Source organism: Pogona vitticeps, chromosome 4 (assembly GCF_051106095.1).
Source record: "Pogona vitticeps strain Pit_001003342236 chromosome 4, PviZW2.1, whole genome shotgun sequence".
In the NCBI taxonomy this organism is placed as follows: domain Eukaryota; kingdom Metazoa; phylum Chordata; class Lepidosauria; order Squamata; family Agamidae; genus Pogona; species Pogona vitticeps.
The window spans coordinates 162,724,926-162,748,394 of NC_135786.1; the positions used below are offsets into that span (position 1 = coordinate 162,724,926).

At 40.2% G+C, this 23,469-nt stretch overlaps 1 protein-coding gene across 12 annotated transcripts in view; it reads left to right on the top strand.

Annotated features, from left to right (window-relative positions):
• The window catches only part of PHACTR1 (phosphatase and actin regulator 1), a 325,437-nt gene that overhangs the window by 175,684 nt on the left and 126,284 nt on the right, over positions 1–23,469 (top strand). For all 12 annotated transcript variants that reach the window (XM_072998617.2, XM_072998621.2, XM_072998618.2 and 9 more), the window contains one exon: positions 19,924–20,088. In XM_072998617.2, the coding sequence (XP_072854718.2) occupies positions 19,924–20,088 (165 nt within the window). The remainder of the gene's footprint in view (positions 1–19,923; positions 20,089–23,469) is intronic.

Below are 23,469 nucleotides of genomic sequence, written 5' to 3' on the forward strand. Positions count from 1 at the left end.
CCTAGAACCCTAGTGACTGGGGGGTTCTGGAAGTGGTAGTCCAAAGCAGTAACCTCTTTCTTAGCTCTGTTCACAGGGCTGGAACTCAGGTGGAGCAACCGGAGCTTTGCCCCAGGGCACCATCATTTAGGGAGTACCAAAATCCAGATGTGCATATATCTGTGAATCTTAGGAAAATAAACAGCAACACCCCTCACCCTATTCACTTTCCTAATTTTGAAAATATAGCATCACTCTTTCGCTCTTGCCCTCTCTGTTTTGGAGGACAACACATTCTCCTCCTCCTCCTCTTTTATGGGAGTCGGTGTCCATGCCTCCTCGGTGGAGTAGTTGAGAGATGATGCCACTCCCACTCGCCTGGTGCCAGAATGGCTACTTAACTGACATGTCATATGCCGAAATCCATTTGTTCGCTAGATCAGACTGAGTCAGTGTGATTATATATCTGCCAATGTGCTGTTCTGCAGTTGGTTCAAAACGTTTATCTTAGTTAGAACCAGCTTTTAGATTCATGCCATGTATTTGAATCGCCCTTCTTATTTTCAATTTTTGCACACAGAGAAGTAGCACATTATGGTGAAGGTTCGTGTAGAAACATTTGAAGGGAATGTTTAATAAGGAAGAACACATATTTCTGTAAATTCCCTCCTCCAGTGGACAAATTTACTACCTGAGTAAAAATTAAAGCTTGGAGAAGCTTATTTTCTGAGCTGCAGCTCCCAGAATTCTGCAGCTAGTATGCCTATTGTAGTCCAAATAAGTAATTTGCCAGAGGCAGAAAAATAGCCTGGAAAACCCACAACAGCCATCAGATCCCGGTCGTGAAAGCCTTCGAGAATACATTTGCCAGAGATCTGATACATTTGGCATAGGCAGTTACTGTTGGCAAGGCCCGAGGAATAAAATCTATTTACACAGCAAGGAATCTTCCTCTTTTGACATCATTATTTATTAAAATTCGAGTATGCTATTACTGTCCTTTGTTTGGCACATATATCTGTGCACTTGAATAACTCATAATAGTATGATAGATGAGAATATTAGAAGCTGATTTTGTAAAACAGTTGCACTACCAAGTCCTGCAGGAATTTCATTTATTTTTTGAGAACGCGAAGTCTCCACAGACCAAAAGAGCCGCGCTGATGGTCTGAATTGTTTTCACAGGGACAAGTCTGTGCTTGGTGCTTTGTGAAGCAGTACTTCCCTTAGGAGAATTTGGGAAAACCCTGATGTACAGGTAAACTGCAGGGTTGCTAGGGCTCAAGGGTTTTGCAATTTGATGTTTTCTCCTTCCTCAAAGCCATCTGGTTAATCTGTGTAAATTTATAACATGTGTGTTTGCTTGCTTAAGCAGGCGCAACTTTTTTCACAGGTAAAATATACATGTGAAAGTATAGAGCTCTGAAATACTGGATCCACTGATAGTGACTTTAAAACCCTTAGCACCCTTTGGAAAGCAAAGCTATCATAAAACAACCTAAAATCTCCACACCTATTAAGTTTTTGCTACACATATTTAGTTAATTATCAAATTGGCAAGAGGATGGGGAAGGGCCAGAAGATGGCAAGGAAAGATTGGAGCTAAAGTGGAGCCCCATCTCCTGATCTGATCCACCGTCTGGATTGGGCTTGGTGGGGGTCAGTCCAGGCTCCTGAGACCAAAACATTTCCCCATCCATTGTACAGTATATACTATGTCGTATAAGATATGTATTTCTACACAGCCCCATATTCGGCTGTGCTTCTTATGTACTGCTTTTATGATAAAGAAATAGAGCCCAACAATTGGAGGAAATGTATTTCTCTTAATGACCAGTTTTGAATTAAGTGTCGGATTAGAGATCGAAGCATGATGATAGTTAAGAGTAATCAGGGATGAAAAGACTGCTGCCTGATTTTATTTAGTTTGGTGTATAGTGGGCGCAGTCATATGTAGGGAAAAATGGGATATAGACAGGCATGGTTTATAGTACTCTGTGCAATCTGACTTTTTTGCTTTCTGCTTAATGGCAGAATGATGTTTTTTTTGTGCCAAAGGGGTTGTTCATTGCCACTCCACATCTCACCTGCCTTCATTCAGAGGAAAATCACTTGAGGGAAGAGCAGTATCTTTGGTCTCCTTCATTTTGCAGCCTAATGGATTCAATTTGGAATAAAAACTAAGACTGATCCATTTATTTAATGAATAAATTCTAATATGTCTTCCACCTGTGAGCAGTTTGTTTTCATATCAGTCTGTAAGAGAAGGTGAAAACGTGTTTCTTCAGGCAAGTCTTATAGATAGATGCAAATGTCACAATTGTGACATTTTGCTGTTGATCGTTGAGGGAAACAACAGAACAAATCTCTATTTTTTTATTAAGTGGTGTTTTGGTGTTTTTTTTTAACTTGAAATTGAACTTTAATGCCATGCAATCATGGAGTTGTCCTGTGTCCTTTGTCTAGTGTACCTACCTTCTGGCCTTACATAAGAGCAAACAATACCAGCTGAGCAGGCTGCCTTGCTTTACTTTATTGTTGACACTTTGACCCTTTTGTTTACATTAAAAATAAACCATTTAAACTGTTGCAGCTTCCCCCAAAGAACTGTGGGAAATCCACAGATTTCTTACTACAGTGTTGTACAATCTCTTATGCTCCCCAAAATTGTGGTGTTTTTTATTTAGGCAGTAAGATAATAAAACAGAAAGGGTCTCTCTAGAAATTAGAACTGCCAGATGTGTGGCAATTGTGTGCCGCTTATTTTATTATTTTAATTACTTTATCAGTTAACCAAGCACTGTCATTCTCTGAAAATGTTTACAAAACATAGCCAAACTGTTTTAAATCAGAGTATAGCACAGAAACAAAAAAAATCACCCTTTTCGCATGGTTAGTTGTTATCACACAGCTTGTGGAAACACTAAAAATGGCTTCTGTTGATGATCACAGAACATGATACAGTAGCTGCATATGGGAAAATACAAACCTTCTGATACAAGATTCAAAGTGTTGTATGTACACAGAAGACTTTTGTATTCTCTTTCACAAATACTGAAGAATTATGCGTTGCTCAGTAACATAGTGATTTAAGAAAAAGGATAAAGATGATGGAAGCAGGTGTCAGGTAAAAGCATAAGAGTAAAGAAGTACTAGATGGTTGGAGAGAAAGTAGGCTTTCTTGACTCTGCTGTTATTTATTTATTTGTTTGTTTGTTTATTTATTTATTTATTTATATTTTATTTATTTAAAATATTTTTATCCCACCTTTCTCCTTAAAAAGAACCCAAGGCAGCTTACATCATTAAAAAGACAATATGTAGAAGCTTAAAAACAGTTGTTGTTTACTTGGTAAGTCGTTTCCGACTCTTCGCGACCTCATGGACCAGAGCACGCCAGGCCCTCCTGTCTTCTACTGCCTCCCAGAGTTTGGTCAAATTCATGTTGGTAGGTTTGATGACACTGTCCAACAATCTCATCCTCTGTCGTCCCCTTCTCGTCCTGCCTTCATACTTTCCTAACATCAGCATCTTTTCCAGGGAGTCTTCTCTTCTCATGAGATGGCCAAAGTACTGGAGCCTCAGCTTCAGGATCTGTCCTTCCAGTGAGCACTCAGGGTTGATTTCCTCCAGAATGGATAGGTTTGATCTCCTTGCAATCCAGGTGACTCTCAAGAGTCTCCTTCAGCACCACAATTCAAAAAAACAGAAACAAAACAAAAACAGTAGGCATACAAATATTAAAAACCAATTAAACAAATATTACATTAAAACCTGTAATAAAATCAATACTTATTATTATTATATTAATACTTATGATTGTTCTAAACACTTGGTTACTGTGCAAAGCAGATTCACAGTCTCCTTGCTGTTATAACAGGAGCATCTATAGTTGTACTATTACGTTAGTTCTCAACCTTGGTTTCCCTGATGTTCTTGAACTAATACTCCCAGAAGCTTTCACCAATAGGTGCACTAGCCAGAATCCTGGGAGTTGCAGACCAAGAGCATCTGAGGACCCAAAGTTGGGAACCACGACACTAGAAAGTGGGAACAATGGCTTCCTTCTCATTTTGTCTAGGCAAAGGTCATCTGATTGGCCACTTTGTGAACAGAGTATTGGATTAAATAGGCCTTTGATCTGCTCCAGCAAGGATGTATTCTTATGAATGTCAGATCTTATGTATCTTTAAACTACCTTACCAGTGAGAGCCAGTGTGTATTACGGGGAGGGAATTGTTGCCTGATTGCCATGGTAAAATTGCTGAGCAACTTGGTGACCGTCCTTCTCCAAGGAATTTTTGTAGCTTCAGATAGTGCTTGGAGAGAAATATAAGAGTTTATTTGAACTTATGGTTGAAGTTTCTGTTTTCCATTTATGTAGACTGTGAGCAAACCTCAATAATGTTGGAGAAGTGGGAGAAGGATACTAACTCTTACTGCTGGTCAATGTTATGTTCTTTAATTAAAGGTCATTATGTGTTCTATCAGGTTTTTATCAATGTGCACAAAAATCATTAGCAGTGTAGTCTATGTGATGGGTGAAAATACATCTTACCGATGTAATTACAAACTGGAAATGTCAGGTTTGGGTTGGCAGACTCATGCCTTGCCTGGGCCAGGTTGTGCCTCTTGAGAAACTCATCAGTAGTGAAATTGCTCCAGTTCCTGTCACATTAAGATTAACACACACACGCACACACACACGAAATAGGGAACCAAGTCTCTTGAGGCATTTTCTAAACCTTGCATGTGTCTTTAAAAACCATGGAGAACCAGAAATGTGGCAGGTTAGAGAAGACTGCTCTATAAAGGTTCTCTTTAATTAAGGACTTGTGCTTATTTAAGGGTCTTGCCTGTCCTGAAGAAGATGGTCTGCAGTGAATCTCAGGCTGCTCAGATAGAAACCACAGCTGACAGAGAAGCATTTCTGAAGAAGCAGGAAGGATCGATCACTCGAGGCTTCTGGTCCAATGCTGAGTCTTTTTAGCTGGTTTGGCAGATCTCCAAAAGCTTGATGTGAGCCAAGTGATGATATATGCTTTGGCCCTATCATTACTTTCTGTCTTCCAAACTGAGGATGGGGGCAACCTTGAATCCTAACAGACATTTACATTTTGATTTTTTAAAAAATGTGTCTAGTGTTAAATTAATGCAAACATTCTTTCATAAGAGTTGCCAGATCTCAGAGTATCAACTGCAGGATCAGGGAATAACTGATCTGCAGGTGGGAAGATACATCTCAGAGCAAGCAGCATTGGCGGCAAGGAAAGTTTGGCTTGGGTGTGTAAAGCCTGGCCACCCGCTGCACCCATTCCCATCTGACACCAGGGCTCCCTAGCTCAGTGCAGAAGTGTCTGCATGTGTGTAGTGCTTGCATCTCTCCCAGCCCTGTTCTGCTTGATATGGAGCTACTCCCTTGTCACAGGACATGGCCCTGAAACTGAAGGGAATACGCTGCTGCTGACCTGGCGGGCCTGATCTCAAGATCTGGCCATAGCATAACACTGGTCACTATAGATAACATACTTTGCCTGTGGTGGGTGTCAGGTTTAGTCCCCAGACAATCCAGTTAAATTTCTCTCCCAGTTTTGGCAAAAGAACTGCCCCTGGGCCTCAGACAGCTGGAGGGGAGAAGATACAGTCACATGTGACTTGCTTATTTCCAGGATATATCTGTCCTAGTCAACTCCTCCAGACAACGAGCTAAAGCTATGGAGGGAGGTTTTCTGTCGTGTTATTAATCCTTCTGCTAACTCGATCATTAGCAGCAGGTCGATCATTCATAGATTAAACTGCTGCTTAAACAGATCTTGATGATATTATAGTCAATAATCTGCATAGTGATGGACCCCTCAAGTGCACATTACCAAGATAAATGGGTTGTAGAAATGCTGTTATGGTCTATTGTGCCCATAATCCATAGGTAGGAACATTCTGTAGGCTGTTTATGGGCCATGATCATACTGCTTGTCCACAATACAAGGAGTCCCTGATAACACATCAGTGAAGCTTATCGTTGGAATACATAATCATTCTTAAGCAGGTTGGGTTGAAGACAATTTATATTAGCAAGTCTAATACAGAATAAGTGTCTGCTATCCTGCCAGAAGTTTAATTATGAACCAAGATATCTAATGTTTATTATGTGATTTGTTGTTTACTGGGTAAAAGATGAACAGAATGTTTAGCTTTTGAGATAGTGATATATAGTATTGTAGTCTGCTCAGAAACATATTGAAGTTATACAAAAGAAGCAGCGGAGAGCCCGGTATTGAAAGAAGCCATTTATACAAATCTAAAAAGGATAGAAATATGCAAAGGAAATAATTTAGATATATCTTGTTCGTTACATTAATGTATCCATCTCCTAATTGCAGTTCTTCAGAAAGGCTGCAATCCTTCTTCGTTCCAACATGCAGAGTCATGTATAGGTGCAAGGCTGCAAACTAAAGGATGTCTAGTATTTTCGTAATTCAACTTCACAGAAAAAATGTTACCCCAGGAATAGATCCTCCAAATAAGTCAAAAGAGATCCACCCATCGACCTTTGTTCTAGGATCATTGCCCAGGCAATGGAGATGATAACTTCATAACTTACACAGTAATGAAGTGTATACGACATTGCGTACGTAAGCAAAAGTAAGCAAAGGTGCACGGACTTATTTCTTTAAATTTTAAAACCTAGCCTTTTATCCTCTATGTATTACCATAGTGAGTGAGCTCTATCCACCAGACTAAGTAGCTGAACATATTAACCATGGCATAATTTAGGTCATACTGATTTCATTCATGACAACTAAATTTGATGTGTATCTAACAGGTGTTCCTCTGTTGATTAAAGGCTTTTTGGTTCTGCGGGGAGTTATTTTAGAAGACTAGGGAGGGGCCAGTTTCCTGCAGTTACCCACTCCACTCTGTAATCTACATAACCTATTATCCTGTTCTAAGGTCCCCAACAGATATTGGGGGAATATTGGAGAATGTATGGGGGGGCTGCCTCAAATAACCCTTCTTGTTCTGCTAATGGAAATTAATCAGAGAGCCTTCCATCACTGGAGGGACACAAGTTCCATGCAACGATTAGTCTGGATCCAACCCACATAGTTATATTAAGATCAACAGCATCCAAAAAGTACACTCTGTTTATGAAAATTCCTGAATATTTAAGCTTATGTTTAATTTGTTAATCTGGAACAAACATACCACATTTCTTAGAATGCCAGGAGGTATCTCAATATTATTATATAGTCCTGCTCCAAAACAGAATCTGTTTCGGAGCTAAGAAAGTTATTAGGATTAGTGTACAACCCAGACAATGTAGTTGCTGACCTTGAGCCAGACATCCTGGAGAGCGAAGTCAAGTGGGCCTTAGAAAGCCTGGCTAACAACAAGGCCAGTGGAGGTGATGGCATTCCAGTTGAACTATTTAAAATCTTGAAAGATGATGCTGTTAAGGTGCTACATTCAATATGCCAGCAAGTTTGGAAAACTCAACAGTGGCCAGAGGATTGGAAAAGATCAGTCTACATCCCAATCCCAAAGAAAGGCAGTGCCAAAGAATGCTCCAACTACCGTACAATTGCACTCATTTCGCACGCTAGCAAGGTTATGCTCAAAATCCTCCAAGGTAGGCTTCAGCAGTATGTGGACCGAGAACTCCCAGAAGTACAAGCTGGATTCCGAAGAGGCAGAGGAACTCGAGACCAAATTGCTAACTTGCGCTGGATTATAGAGAAAGCCAGAGAGTTCCAGAAAAATATCTACTTCTGCTTCATTGACTATGCGAAAGCCTTTGACTGTGTGGACCACAGCAAACTATGGCAAGTTCTTAAAGAAATGGGAGTGCCTGACCACTTTATCTGTCTCCTAAGAAACCTATATGTGGGACAGGAAGCAACAGTTAGAACTGGTCATGGAACAACTGAGTGGTTCAAAATTGGGAAAGGAGTACGGCAAGGCTGTATATTGTCCCCCAGCTTATTTAATTTATATGCAGAATACATCATGCGGAAGGCTGGACTGGAAGAAACCCAAGCCGGAATTAAGATTGCGGGAAGAAATATCAACAACCTCCGATATGCAGATGATACCACTCTGATGGCAGAAAGTGAGGAGGAATTAAAGAACCTTGTAATGAGAGTGAAAGAGGAGAGTGCAAAAAACGGTCTGAAACTCAACATCAAAAAAACTAAGATCATGGCCACTGGTCCCATCACCTCCTGGGAAATAGAAGGGGAAGATATGGAGGCAGTGTCAAATTTTATCTTCCTGGGCTCCATGATCACTGCAGATGGAGACAGCAGCCCTGAAATTAAAAGGCGCCTTCTTCTTGGGAGGAAAGCGATGACAAATCTGGACAGCATCTTGAAAAGCAGAGACATCACCTTGCCAACAAAAGTCCGAATAGTCAAAGCTATGGTTTTTCCTGTTGTGATGTATGGAAGTGAGAGCTGGACCATAAAGAAAGCAGACCGCCGAAGAATTGATGCCTTTGAATTGTGGTGCTGGAGGAGGCTCTTGAGAATCCCCTGGACTGCAAGGAGAACAAACCTATCAGTTCTAAAGGAAATCAACCCTGAGTGCTCACTGGAAGGACAGATCCTGAAGCTGAGGCTCCAGTACTTTGGCCATCTAATGAGAAGAAAAGACTCCCTGGAAAAGACCCTGATGTTGGGAAAGTGTGATGGCAAGAGGAGAAGGGGACGACCGAGGATGAGATGGCTGGACAGTGTCTGCGAAGCAACCAACATGAACCTGACACAACTCCGGGAGGCAGTAGAAGACAGGAGGGCCTGGCGTGCTCTGGTCCATGGGGTCACGAAGAGTCGGACACGACTAAACGACTAAACACACACACACACAGAATACCTCAGCCATGGCTGCTGAGTTATAAAGAGTAATTTTGCCAGGCTCTGTACACTGTATTTGACTTTATCCTGTGCACTGATAAGCCATACAAATGGCAGCAGTCCCATAGGCCTTCTGTGGCCAGTATATCAGCATGCGACAGAAACAATCCAAAAGTATGTCTCTATTGTTGACGAGTGGCAATTTTGTTGATAAATATTTTATTTGAGATGATACAGCTTTCTGAATTCAAATTGACAAAGTGGATATTTATGTCTTTGATAATAGAAAGTTGAAACTCATTCTCATATGGAAGGCATAACATCAAGTACAGAACAATGTGATTAATAAAAGACCTTACAGCTCTGAAAAGAAATATCAATTTGTTACTACCTTGTGTGTCACTGTAAAATGTATTTGAACACTTCTCAATGTCAGTTGGATTATTTCTGTATCCAATGATCAATTCAAGGAGTGAATTGTCTTTCTACTTGTTATTGGGCCATTTGTTTAAAGAATTGCTTCCAGCTTGCTGTTAATACTATTTGGTCTTAAATCTGCTTTGGGTCAGCTTTTTGTTACTCTGTTGAGGTCTCAGTTTAAGAAAGGTACTGACCAGCTCAAATGGTTGAGAAGAAAGGGAGATGGCAAAGATGGTGAAAGGTCTCAAACTGAAGTCCTATGAAACAACCAAAGAAACAGTGTGTTTTGGGGGACAGAAGATACTGTAATTGAAAGGCAGTATGATAGGACTGTCAAGTAGTAGAAGATACAACAAATGTGTTCTCTGTTGCTTCAGACATTAAGACCCCAACCAGTGGGTTCAAATTATGGGAAATAAGGTTTTGACTCAATTTAAGGAAGAAAGTCTTGATGTTAGAAGCTGTTTGACAGTAGAACAAACTGCCTTGGAAGATGGCAAATTCTTGTTTGCTTGAAAATTTTAAGCCTGAATAGCCATCTGTCATGGATACTTTAACTCTACTGATAGGAGAATGGACTAGACAACTCATAACAGCCCTTCCAGCTCCAAATATCTGTAATTCTATAGATAGGAAATTCCTAGAAGCCCTTTATTTGCTGCTTTTTGTGTTGCACTGGCCGTCTTCCTGTACATTTGTCTCCATATAGGTACTCAAGTCCTTAGGGTAATAATGTTAAACATTGAAATGTGGGTAGCCAGAACACTCAGGATTTAAAAAAGAAAAAAGGGATGCTAGAAGAGAATATTAAGGGCTAAATCTGTTTGCTGGTCCAAACTAGAGTAGCAGCACTGAATCAATTGCTGAATGGTAAGTCAACATTTATGTAAATCCCATTAATTAAATAGGCCATCTCTTGTTGGGACTAGCTGTTGGATTCAGGGTTTAAAATGCAGGCAATGCAACAAATTGTTGGCAAATTGTGAAAATAAAGTCATAAATAATGGTGAACTCTTTGTGAAATAAAAGTTTGAAGTGGTCAGTGTCCTGGCCAGAAAGGAAAGTATTATAAATATCTAAGATACTTATTTCAGTCGAAAGTGCTCTAATTGCAGCTTGAGCTGTAGATGTAAAAATTCTAAACTTTTTTGATATGGATGAAAGCAATTTTTTAAAAAAGCCTTCAGCAGTGACTGAAGGGATTTTGAATTCACTGAGACTACAGACAGACACACGAATTAAACTCAGAACAAGATTGGCAAACAACGTACTCTAATAAAAAGTGGAGAGGGAAGTGTAAAACTGAGGCCATGCCAAGAGCAGTCTTTAAAACATTTATTTTGTCGGCAGTTATGTATGAGTCTCAACTGCAAAGCCAATTGCCCATTCTGTTCCAGTATGGCAGTTCACATTAAAACTTGGAGAAGAACTGGAATTTCATGCTATGTGCCCATTCTTCCTTTAAAAAGAAAATTACCTCCACAAATAGTTCTGTGGGCATATCACACATACCATCCCTTTCATACATCACTACAATGACTTCTGTACAAATGTTTTCTCATCCTGTACAACAATCTCACAAAAAACAACCACACAGTGGGGTGGGCAAAGTTTAGTTCTGCAGAAGCTGCTGAATTGCAATGCTCAATATTCCTCACAGTTGTCTACATGGTGCAGCCCAGCAACATCTGGTAGGGTACATTTTCTTCACACCTGAATTACATACCCAATAGCTTTAGTCAGGCATTCAGTGTCCTTACATCTGTGGTGAAGGGTAGAGTAAAGTGTAACTGTCATGGTTTAGCTGCAAATACGTGTGACTCCTGTTGGAACACATGCCCAAGTTGTTGCCCTTTTTTTCTGGATTTTAAATCTGGTTTAGAATCATAGAATAATTGAATTGGAGGGGGCCTATAAGGCCATCTTGTCCAACTCCCTGCTCAATACAGGAATACAAATCAAAGCAAATGTGACAGATGGTTGACAGCATCATAGAACAATTCAGTTGGAATGGGCTTATAAAGTTGAAAGGAGCCCATAAATTGGAAGGATACACATGGCAGGAGATGCTGCAGTGTGAGTGGGTGCATACTGTTGTTCTGGGTGTGTTGGGGGCTGGGCGTAATGTCACTTGATGGGAACGTCATGTCCAACTTCCACCACCATAGTCAAAAATCTTTGCAGTTTTAAATACAGGTTAAAGAAAAGGAATTGTGGAAATGGAGATAAAAGGTGAGAGGAGAAGAAAACATGACAGAAGGGATATCCTCTGCCTCCACAATCTGCGGTGTACCCATTTTTAAAATAAAAAGTAAACTGGAGTGGAAGAGAACCAGATTGTGTGCTGTTTTGAGCTGCTTTACAGCTTGGCATTGTATGCGGAGTCACTGCAAATTCAATCAGGTTTTCTTGAAAGAGTTGTTTGAGCCGTAGAGAGATCTGTCTGAAAGCTCTTAAACTGAGATTTTCCATTTGGAAAAAAAGTAACCCTCACCCTTCTTTCTGGATGTTTGTAAATGTAATAAACAGTGCCCTTTAATCATTAATAATGTAAGGTTTTTGTGATCCTTTTGTGAGGGACTTTGTTAAACCTTTTTGCAAGTCCACATAAAAATGGCTACAAGGCCAGCTCTGGCTACCTGTTTTAATAGCCAGGAAACATTATAAAGGGTTAGTGAGACTGGACATCATTTTACAGAAGCCAGAAATTTCTTTCTGTGCAAGTCCTGTTCCTCAGTGTTTATTTATAGACTTTTAATCATGTTTTCTCACAGTTATTTGGATAGAGATTATACTGGCAGATGAAACTGGAATCCTGGATCCCTTGGATTCTTTCTTTTTAAAGTTATATTGTGTTGATAATAATCCTCTGCTATGGAAGGTGGTGTTACCTTTTCCTACATGGTTTTTAACTTGCTTTTTATTGATTTTTTTTAACTTAAAAAATAGTGAAAGAGGAAAAAAATAGCATGTTTCAATTTTGGATCAATTCCATCCAGCTGCAATTATTTGTTTCTCTTTAGCAAATCATCTCAGAGCTAAAAGGCAGTGGTGTTACTGTTTTGCCATCCATTCATGCAGATTTGATTGTAAAATTAGATTTGCAGCTTTTATTGGAAAAGATTGGTAGTGAGTCTGAAGCCCACTCAGGCGTCTCCTCCATCTCAGCAAATGTCATGGACAGTGTCTGTTTTGCCACCTCTTAAGAAACTAGGTCACTGTGATACAGCATGGATCTTAGTTTTCCACAGAGCATCATTCAGGAAGAGATGCTTGTGCATGTCTCAGTATTTTTTTTTCTGATTCCTCCAGAGTAGCTTTTTTTAAGAGGATGGTCTACTGAAAAACCAAAGCGGTGTCCATAATTCTAGTAATTGAAGAACAATCTGGCATCTCTGCATTAGCACACAGAACTGCCTGGCAGCACTGTTTCATTCCTACTCCAAGTATACTACAAACTGAGAACAACTTTACTCTCAGAGGTATGGGCAAGATCTAACCAAAATTTAGAACATTTAAACCCATTTATTTCTTTGAGAGGAAAAATATTTATTTGTTTCTCCTACTGAAATGAATCTTGGACTTTGTTTGATAGTCATTGTTTTGATGACGTCTTCCTGATTACAGTGGTGCCTCGCTTAACGATGCTAATTCCTTCCAGCGAAATCGCTGTAGAGCGAAAACATCATAAAGCGAAAATAAAAAACCCATTGAAACACATTAAAACCCGGTTAATGCGTTCCAATGGGCTAAAAACTCACAGTCCAGTGAAGATACCCCATATAGCGGCGATTTTTGGTGCCTGTCTAGCGGATTTTGCCCATAGGAAGCATTGTTTTGCAATCGCTTTTGCGATCGCAAAAAAGGCATCATTAAGCGGACTCGTCATTATATGGGGCAATCATAATGCTGCTGTTCCACATGTTGACTTTCTCCTAATGAATACCCAGATTTCCAGTGGACAGAGTGACAGACTAGGACTCTGGATAAGAGGGTTCAAATCCTCACTTGGGCATGGAAGCTCACTGGGGGTGTGGAACTGGTAAAACCACTCCTTAAATATCTCACTTACTTTGAAAGCCCTGTGATTGCTATAAGTCAGTTGTAACTTGACAGCACAGAACACACACACACACACAATTATAACTAAAATTAAGGGCTACTGTTCCGAATAACTGAGCTGGTGACACATGAACGGAACAGCCTCCTAAAGATATCGAGGTTAATCGCATTGTACCACATAAAAAATCAATCCAGTAAGAGGAGGAGATTTTGGGACTGACAGCTTAAGTGTCAAATAGGGTTATGTCACATAAGTGGGTGACTGAATTGGAAAGGGAATTAGGCAGTTAGGACTATTCCCTGAGTGTCCTCATTTTGAGGAAAAGATACTGAAAAGGGCCTAGAAGAGTTTTAGAAATTGGCAGTAAAACAGAAGGAAGGTTTTAGTGAGCAATTCTTTGACTTAAAACTTGTGGTAATCTCTGTGGAATCAGAACCTGGCAGTTGACATAAATCTTTGTAAAATAAGTACCATGCCTTCAAATAGTATAATCACTAGGATACATTCTTGACTTCTTTTTGATTCCAGCACCTGCCTCAGTTTACATTTTTACTCAAGTCAGGGGGATATTTCATTTTAAAGTCCTTTAAAATTTAAAAGTCATCAATACCTGTTGGTTTTGTTTTACACTATTATCATTGGAAGTAATATTCGTTACCACATAAAACAAAGCGAGTGGGTAGATTGGAATTCCTTCTTGTTCTCAGTCACATTCCCAGTTTTCAGTTAGTGAAGCTATAAGGTGTGGCCAGAGTTGACGGTACTCTGCTAGAAAAATCAATGGTTTGACTCATTACTATCTTGATCTTACAGTTAGGAAGAGAGCTGTAATCTAAGCATATGCTGCCTTGATTTCAGTAGCAAAGACAGTTTTTAAATGGCCCACCCATCTTTTTTGAATGGATGTTGAGCAACTGCACTGGGCATAAATGATGATGCTGTCATCACCTTGCAACATTAAAGTGTGTTTTATTTTAATTTAAAATTTCCTATCTCCCCTTTAAGTTCCAAGGCTCTTTAGGTATCCCTTTTGCCCTGGGAAAGCCTTGGGGCAGCAGGTGGCAGGAGCCTTTAATATCAGGCCACCAGGTCAGGAACATCAGTGGTGGTCCAGCAGGGATTTTCCACTATTAAAGACTTCCTTCCTCGCCATCTTGAGGCTTCCAAAGGCTTCCTCCAAGCAAAAATGTTTCCTAAGGAGCCTTGGGATTTGAAGGGTTGGAAATTTTAAATTAAATTAAATTAGAGATTAATGGGACTGGGTGAAGATAGCTACTTAAACCACTGGCCTATCCAGCCAGCACCTGTTTTAAAGGATCAGGTAATTTCATTTGACACTCTGGTTTATAATATAGAAAGCACAGCGTAGAAAAGTAACCTTTCTGAACTGCAGCTCCCAGAATCCCCTAGCTATCATGGACACTTGCAATACAGCTTGTAGAAGCTATAGTCCAAAAAGTAATTTTATTTCAAACTCTTGTGGAATACATTCCTTCACTGATGTTTTTTCTCCCATGAAAAGGATCCGGATAACACTTTATTTAGATTGTTTGTTCCCCTTTTGATTTTTGACATCCTTGCCCTTACCCCTTTCTCTGCATTTTCTCATGGCTGTTATTTCTGCAAGCCATGGCAACTTCCCTTTTTTGGTTAAATTTACTAAGTGGCATAGCACTACATCCACCTAGCATAAATAATCCCATAGTTACACTATATATGAAATAGTGCTGTATCTCTTAGAAGAATATGAGCCTCGTGGCGCAGTGGCTAAACTGCTGTACTGCAGCCCAAACTGTGCTCAAGACCCAGGGTTCAATCCCAGGTAGCCGGCTCAAGGTTGGCTCAGCCTTCTATCCTTCCGAGGTTGGTAAAATGAGTACCCAGCTCGCCGGAGAAGGGGGCAATGTGTAGCCTGCATAATTAACTTGTAAATGGCCCAGAGAGTGCTTGAAGCACTATGGGATGGTATAAAAGCAGCACAAATGTTTTTTGCTTTGTTTTTAAAAAAACTGAGAAGAGGAAAATAGATGGAGTTTTTCCACTTTCCTTTCTACTGTCCACTTCATACATCACAGGGTTGTTGCCAAAGAGAATGTTACCCATAGCACTATTTGGGAGTGAATTAAGCAACCACATATACTGCAGACAGGATAGTCAGGAGCACTTCCAATTGCACCAAATAAACTACAGCCCTAGCACTGTGCCGGAAAGAAGCAGAACTGCTTGCAAAAGGGGCAGGACCAGTCACTCTTACTTAAAACACATAATGTCTGGAATATAAGCATCAGAAGTGAACCAAATAGTGAACTATATGCTCATCCGATTACTCCCAGAGTTTAGGTGTCTCAGGGTACAATTAATTGATCATTACTCTTAAGAACTGCAGTGAATGGTGGAGAAAGGTCAGATGAAGCAGAATTTAATGGAAGAAAGCCAGTATGCTGAAACAGCATATTTAACAATTTTATATCTGTTCTTTATGATTTTTTTGGTATTCTACATTCAAACAATAGATCTCCCTCTTTATTTTATTCATAGGCAGTAATTAAATAAAAAATATGAAATAAATTTAAAATGTAAAAAAATTGTTAAAAAATTATTTCTGTACACTCGGCATAATGTTCAACATTCATTCATTAGCATTTAAAAAAAACTTGCACTGAAAGAGCTACATAGTATTTTTTGAGCCCATGAAATTTCTAGAGTATTGAAAATTAGCAGTAAGGCTAGATTTCATACTTGTATTTTCTAAACACACTGGAATTTCCATCGTATCCCCTGCTCACCAGGATGGGGTTGACCTACTGATATAATCAAAGCATGTTGCTTTCCTTCATTTTTAATGGCTCACTGAAAACAGTATGGGGCATCTTCCACTTCAGTGCATTCTGTTGCCTGGGACAAGAAGAACTCCATGACAAAATGCCATAGATATGGATCTCTCTCTCTTTTTGCCTTCAATGTCTTTTTCTCCATGTTATAAAGAAAAAGTGTGCATGGCCAGTGGCTAAACTTGACACTGCTTACAACTGTTCATGTGGCAATGTTTCAGAATGCCAACCTTTGTACAGTAGTTTTAGTTCTGCAGCGGTTCTGTAACAAAATATCTTGTTGTGATACATGACAGTTAATTTAGAAGAATGAAACACTTTGGCTGAAAACCTGTTGCATATGCCTGCAGAAAGGTGATGATGCCATGGGCATGAGCAATTTTTAGTGATCAAAAACATCCTGCTTCTGTCCTGTGGCTTATTTAAATCCCATATAATCCCCTTTCATTATGTGGATACCATGAGTTGTAAAGAGGAAGTACCTATATACCTCGCAAGATGGTTCTATAGGTATCCGCATGACGACAACGTTTTGCAGCAGCCATTTTGCTTCGCAAAACAGTGATTCCTATGGGGGAATTTTGTTGGACAACGATTTGGTCCGTGCTTCACGAACCCTTTTTTTGCAACACAACGATTTAGAACAGCTGATAGGCGGTTCGCAAAATGGCTTCCCTAGGGACGATCCTTGCAAAACGGGTTTTTTCAGGCCCGTTTTTCACAACATGGCAATTAAAACAGTTGATTGGCAGTTCGCAAAGCGGCTTTCCTATGGCCGATCTTCGCTAGACGACGATTCTTCCCCATTGGAACGCATTAAACAGGTTTCAGTGCATTCCAGTGGGGAAATGCTTTTCGCTAGACAATGATTTCGCTAAACAGCGATTTCAGTGGAACGGATTATCATCGTCTAGCGAGGCACCACTGTATTTAATTGCCTAAAATCACTGCTACTAATGACATCAACAGCAGGGGAAGATTTTCAATAAAAGGGAAGAAGAAAAATCATAGATCTGGTGTAATGTGTTTTGATTGCACCATGGGAAGCAGTGCAAAAATGTTGTATTGCAGTCCTGTGCATATTTACTTGGAAGTAAGCCCCACATACCTACTGCTTAGATCAGTGGTGTCGAACTGTGGCCCTCCAGATGTTCTTGGCCTTCAACTCCCAGAAATCCTGGCCAGCAGAGGTGGTGGTGAAGGCTTCTGGGAGTTGAAGTCCAAGAACATCTGGAGGGCCACAGTTCGACACCACTGGCTTACATAGTTGTACTTAGAATTTCAGCCTCAATAATGTGAACTTTCTATGACACTTTACGATAAGAAAACCTTTAGCATTTATGTTAACATGTTCTGCTTAGGCAGAGAATCAGCCTTTCCCCATCACTTCAGTTAAAAATATTGATACCTCTTTTTGTGCCACTTTATTTATATTGTAGGTCATTCAGAGGGTTTTTGTGAAACACCTTGCTGCTACTCCCTTCTGCCCCAGCAGTAGCCAGATAATTAACATAAAGCTGAGTGGGAGATGAATATGCTTAGCAACTGTAATACAATGTGTGTTTTTGCAGCGGTAATTGCAGCCCATTGAGGAACTGAGCAGAAGCAAGTGGTAGCAGGTGGTGATGTGGACATGATGCACTTGCTGCTTTAATGTTTGTCAGTGATGTGTTTTATTATGGAAGTCAGCCTGAGCCGCAACCCTCACAGCACAATTCCCAGCTGGCTTGGAAAGTTGTTTTCTATTCTCTGCACAATTTCTACTACCGTAAAGCGATTCGACCCAGATCTTTTCCCAATATTTGCTTTTATTTGCCACAACAGTGAAAAAAAAATCAAATTAAGGAGATGGTTTGTAATAGCCTATAATCTTAGAACTGCAAAGCTGGATAGGACCCTATGGATCATTGAGTCCAGCCACTTGTCAAGAAGGCACAGTGGGGGAAATCTTCTGCCATGTCCTCCTCCAGCATTGCAGTTGGGTTGGAGTTGGTTCCCCAAGACTCAGCCCCGTTACCAGCATGGTCTCTGTCGAGATTCCTTGCAGTAGTGCAGTTGTGGTGCAGGCACTGGTTGTTTGGTGCTTCTCCTTGTCATCCATCCCATGTTTCCTCTTCATCCCCTTCTGAAGAACCTTCCTCATTCATTGCCTTCTCCCCCTCGGGCTTCCCTTCCACCTCTTCTAGGGTGCCTTCTGTATCACCCAGCTCCACCTCCCTTTTGCTCTTTTTCATCCAGAGATCTCTTGCCATCTTCCTCGCTGCCTACACAGTCCCTTCCTCCCCAGTTTCACCTAGTGGCGTCTTGGTCTGGATCTGATCTTGCTATTCCCAGCCTCTATCCCCACTGGGGTTTCTGTGCTACTACTTCCCCTTGGGGACTGGGCTGAGGCTAAACAGCCCACCAAGAGCCCCAAGACTGGTGTCCTTCTCACACTTTGTTAAGTTCAATACAATATCGGCTTCAGTTTTGTGCCTGTTTTAGCCTTTCTAGCCAGGGAGTGTAATGAAAAACATGTGGCACACTTCATTCCAGATGTGAAATTGTATGAAAATTGAGGCCTTAAGGTTTTAAGGCAACTTACAGGAACATTTTGCTAGAAAGAAAATAAGTTTTATGCAAAGGAAACAGGAAAAAGAAGATGGTTGTGGCTTTGGTGGATTCTATAACCTTTGTGAGTTTGCTGAAGAGCTTGCAGAGCTATTTAACGTATATGAGCTAAAGTATGCTGTAAAGTAAGGTTTTATTCATCACTATTAGTTCAATTAGACTTAAGTATTTATTTGCAGCACTCTAATTTTGGAGGACAAAGGAAGAAAGAAAAAGAGTAATGGTAGAGTGGCCAGGTACAAAGGAGATGAGCTTCCTGTAGCATCTGTGCAGAAGATGGGATTCATTAATTACTCACATGTAATCTTTTAAAATATTGCAGTATCCATTGTATTTCATGTACGTTGTTGGAAAAAAATTCACAACAGCTTCATACATTAGATGAAGATTCTTATTTATATAATGCTATCTTGTTTTGTGGTAAGGAAGACATGGACTCTGGGCTTGCTTAGTCTTCTGTAGCTTCTGTCTCAGGGGTATGAATAGTACCCGGTGGGCTAGAATTGTAAACTGAGGGCTGCCAATAGCTGGAGCCTGCCAGCTGGAGCTATTTTTCCATGTGAAAAAATTTTTTTGTCTTAAATGTGCTGTCTTTTTCTTTTTTGTATTGGTTTGTTTTGGTTTGGATTTTCCTTCCTTCCTTCCTTCCTTCCTTCCTTCCTTCCTTCCTTCCTTCCTCCCTCCCTCCCTCCCTCCCTCTCTTTCTTCCTTCCTTCCTTCCTTCCTTCCTTCCTTCCTTCCTTCCTTCCTTCCTTCCTTCTTTCTTTCTTTCTTTCTTTCTTTCTTTCTTTCTTTCTTTCTTTCTTTCTTTCTTTCTTTCTTTCTTTCTTTCTTTCTTTTCTTAAAACATTAGCACAGGTATCCCTCTTAAAAGTGTTCTTTTAGAAAGAAATTGTTAAACAAAATGCCTTAAAATTTTCTTAAGCTTATGTTGTCCACGGGAGAAAATATCTTTCAGAAGTGTGGGAATCACCTTCCCAGATTACCTTGGCTTTTTTCACAATGTTATACAAAGGGCAAGTGTTACTATTAATACCTAGCTTTTGTCAGCACAGTGTGAACTTGGCTTAGTAACAGAACTGTTCTCCCTGGCGAAGGGAAATCGTGCACCTTCATGTCACTGACATACCCTCCTCTCCCCTTTCTTCTTTCACTGTTGGAAACACAGCTGAAGAGGTGGAGAGGCTGGCTGCCATGCGCTCGGACTCGCTGGTTCCAGGGACACACACTCCTCCAATTAGGAGGAGAAGCAAGTTTGCTACCCTAGGAAGAATCTTCAAGCCATGGAAGTGGAGGAAGAAGAAGAGTGAGAAGTTCAAGCACACGTCTGCAGGTAAAACCGCAGTCCCGCTCTTTTAGGGTGGGCTGCATTTTACTTTTAATATTAGATCTTGAAACCAAGTTTTGGCTGGGATGAAGAATTGTTGGCACACATGCAAGACTCTTGTGTGACATTGTAGTTTTGAGGGGCATAGCTTAATTAATCCCACTTGTGTGCTAAAATGTCAGATTCAAATCACAATAAGCTCCATGGAGGTATGACTTAAAGCAGTGAAAATATAAGCAGACTCTTGCAAATATACAGAAATCTATTAAAACAGTTCCCGCTTCCAGTAAGTACCTCAGGGATGGAAGGCTCTGCTTCAACAGAAACCATTACAAGAAATATATTGGCTGGAGTTCAGTGTACTGCTTTCCTTGACTAATAATATAAAGAATCAATGTAAAAGTTAGACAGAAATATATGTCTGAGAAAAGGGTACATCATCCCACACAGTTGATGGCCAACACTTCCTTCCTGAAATAATTAGTAACTACACTCTTACTGCAGTAAATATATAACTGAAAATCATAAAATGTTTACTACCATAACTGAAGCTGAAAGAACACGGTACATCACTGTTATTGATACAGTGGTGCCTCGCTAGACAGTTACCCCGCATGACAGTTTTTTCACTAGACATTGGCTTTTTGTGATCGCTGTAGTGATTTGCAAAACAGGGATTCCTATGGGGGAATTTCGCTGGACAATGTTTGGTCCCTGCTTCGCAAACCGATTTTTGCTAGACGACGATTTTGACAGCTCCCTCCGTGCTCGCAAACAGGTGTTTTCGGGACCTAAGCTTCGCAAGACAGCGATTTAAACAGCTGATTGGCGGTTTGCAAAGCGGCTTTCCTATGGCCGATCTTCGCTAGACAAGGACGATTCTTCCCCATTGGAACACATTAAACAGGTTTGAATGCATTTCAATGGGGAAATGCTTCTCACTAGACAATGATTTCACAACAGCGATTTCAGTGGAACGGATTATCATCGTCTAGCGAGGCACCACTGTACTGTCGAAGGACCCTAGTAGTAAACATTTGTTACTTGAATACAGTCTGTTGAGGGACTGCTCTATGGAGCAGAGGTGGGCAACCTTTTCAAGCCAAAGAGTTAACTGCTGGGGCTGGGTAGTGAATTGTTGCCACACATATTTGTGGGTGGGTGCTCACAAATATGTACCAATGGAAAAACAGCAAAGTCAGGGAGGAGGTTGAAATCCCCAGCAGCTGCAGCTGAGATTGCTGCTTTCTACTTGGTATTATCAGCAGGGAGACATCTATTTCAGCTGCAGTTTCCCCTCCTTCCTAGCAATCCTCCTGATCCAAATTGCTATTTCCTTTTTGGTAATATCAGTGTGGCAACAGTAATCTTAGCAACACTTGGTGGTGGTGGTGATGGTGGTGAATTAAATGTTCTGTTGCCTGTAAAAGAACTTCTGCAAGGAAGTACCCAGTACTTACTCAAGCAGAATTCCTGTTAATGTCAGTGGACACTTTTCTATAATTTCCACATCAAAAACTGAAATCTCACAGAGCCACACAGAGAACATTACACTGTGCCCATATGGAAACAAAATATTGGCCTTATTTTTAAAAAATAATTGCTGTAGTTTAGAACTGGTGTGGCAGAAGGTAAATGCATGGGAAGCTTAAAGCACAGAAGATATAAGAAAATGTATTTCTTTTCTCAAAATTGCAGCTTTCTGTGTGTGTATGTTTAACATCTTGTGTGTGTTTATGATCCTGGAGCATATGCATTGATCTTTTGACAGGTAGATGGTTGCTGCTGTGCTGCTTATTTTTCACCGTTACACAAGGGAAAGTACATTCTCGGTGTACGTTTTGTGAAGTGCAGATCCCATAATTCTCCATAATTCTTTGGGAGTTTAATCTAACACAATCATGACTACAAACACCCAAGTGTGGTTCATCTGGAGGAAAGTCCTAGCTGGGAATATGTCGTGGCCTAGTTTCACCCTGGCTTCCTGTTCAGAAAGGAAGCTGTCTCACTGCTAGTTGGGAGCTTCCTTTCTAAACAAGGAGCTAGGCCATGAAGCTTGGCCTTCCCTTCAGACGAACCACATCTACTGTAGGCGTCTGTAGTTGTGCATCTGTCAGATGGAAAATCGAGAATGTATAATTATGTAATCCAAAGAAACCCAAATATCCTATGCACGTCCATAGTTCTCAAAGTTGCCACAAGTTTATTCTATTGCAAATTAAGTTTGATACCAGCAGGACTTAAATGTAACCTTTCATGATTATTTAATCTTTAATTGTCAGTTGGTTTGGATGCTAAATGTTGACATAATGTGTAATGGATTAAAATCAGTCAGTTTGGATACCAATAATTAATTAAGGGCTGAATTTGACAAAATGGATCTGAGTGACTGTGGCTGAAAATTCTGCAATGAATGTTTACAATACAGTAATGTATGAATATAAAAGAAACATAGATTTTGTTGTTGCTGTTGCTAGATTGTTCTCATGTTTGTTTTAACTGGTCCTCACCCCCTTTTTAAATATCATATTAACTCCTCCCCTTAGGCTAACCTCCCCCCCCTTTGGCACTTGGGCACAATCAATCTGGAAATGATTCCTGGCCTCATGGCAGTTGCCCACACCTGATCTAAAAAGCTGGCATTTGAACTTGCTTGTTTTCCTCTTTCCTCCCTGTCCTCCCTATCCACCTTTTTATATTACAGTACATCTTGTTAGGTAGTGAATTCTTATTTTAAATTATAACCCCACTTGAATGCAATGGCACTTGGGCATTGCAATACTGTATAGGAAATAAACAACAGCCTCCTTTTCCACATTAATACATCAAACGCTACTTGGAAGTCCCTTGTGAAAGCTGCAGACTTTGAATCTGCTGCAATTGTATTTGTGCTCTCTTACAAACATAAATTCATTTATTCATACTGGGGCTTAATTTCACTTTTGTTTCAGCTTTATTGATTGTTTTTCCTTCCTTTAGCTTCACTATGGAGAAGCTATTGTTGTCAGAGCAATACATCTGTGCAAAAACAGGTTGCCTGAATGGAATTCTGTTTCATATTGTGTTATGATAACTGAGATCAGGACTACGTTCACATCTGATATCTGCAATCTCAATTAAGTTAGCACCACTATAATTTGCAAATAAAATCAAAAGCAACCCCAGGAGATGCTGTGATGAGAGCTAGCATGTATCTATGGCTAATCCTTTGGTATACTGATAAATGTCTTTAGAAAAATATAACTTCTATCAGTCTCCTTGGATAATGCACTCAGGTTTTTCCACCATGAAGTAGCTTAAAAATCAAGGCAAGGAAAACAAATAGAGTTTGTGGTTTCAAGCAGTCAGCTTGAATTTGTTTGATGGTCATATTGGAACAATGTATTC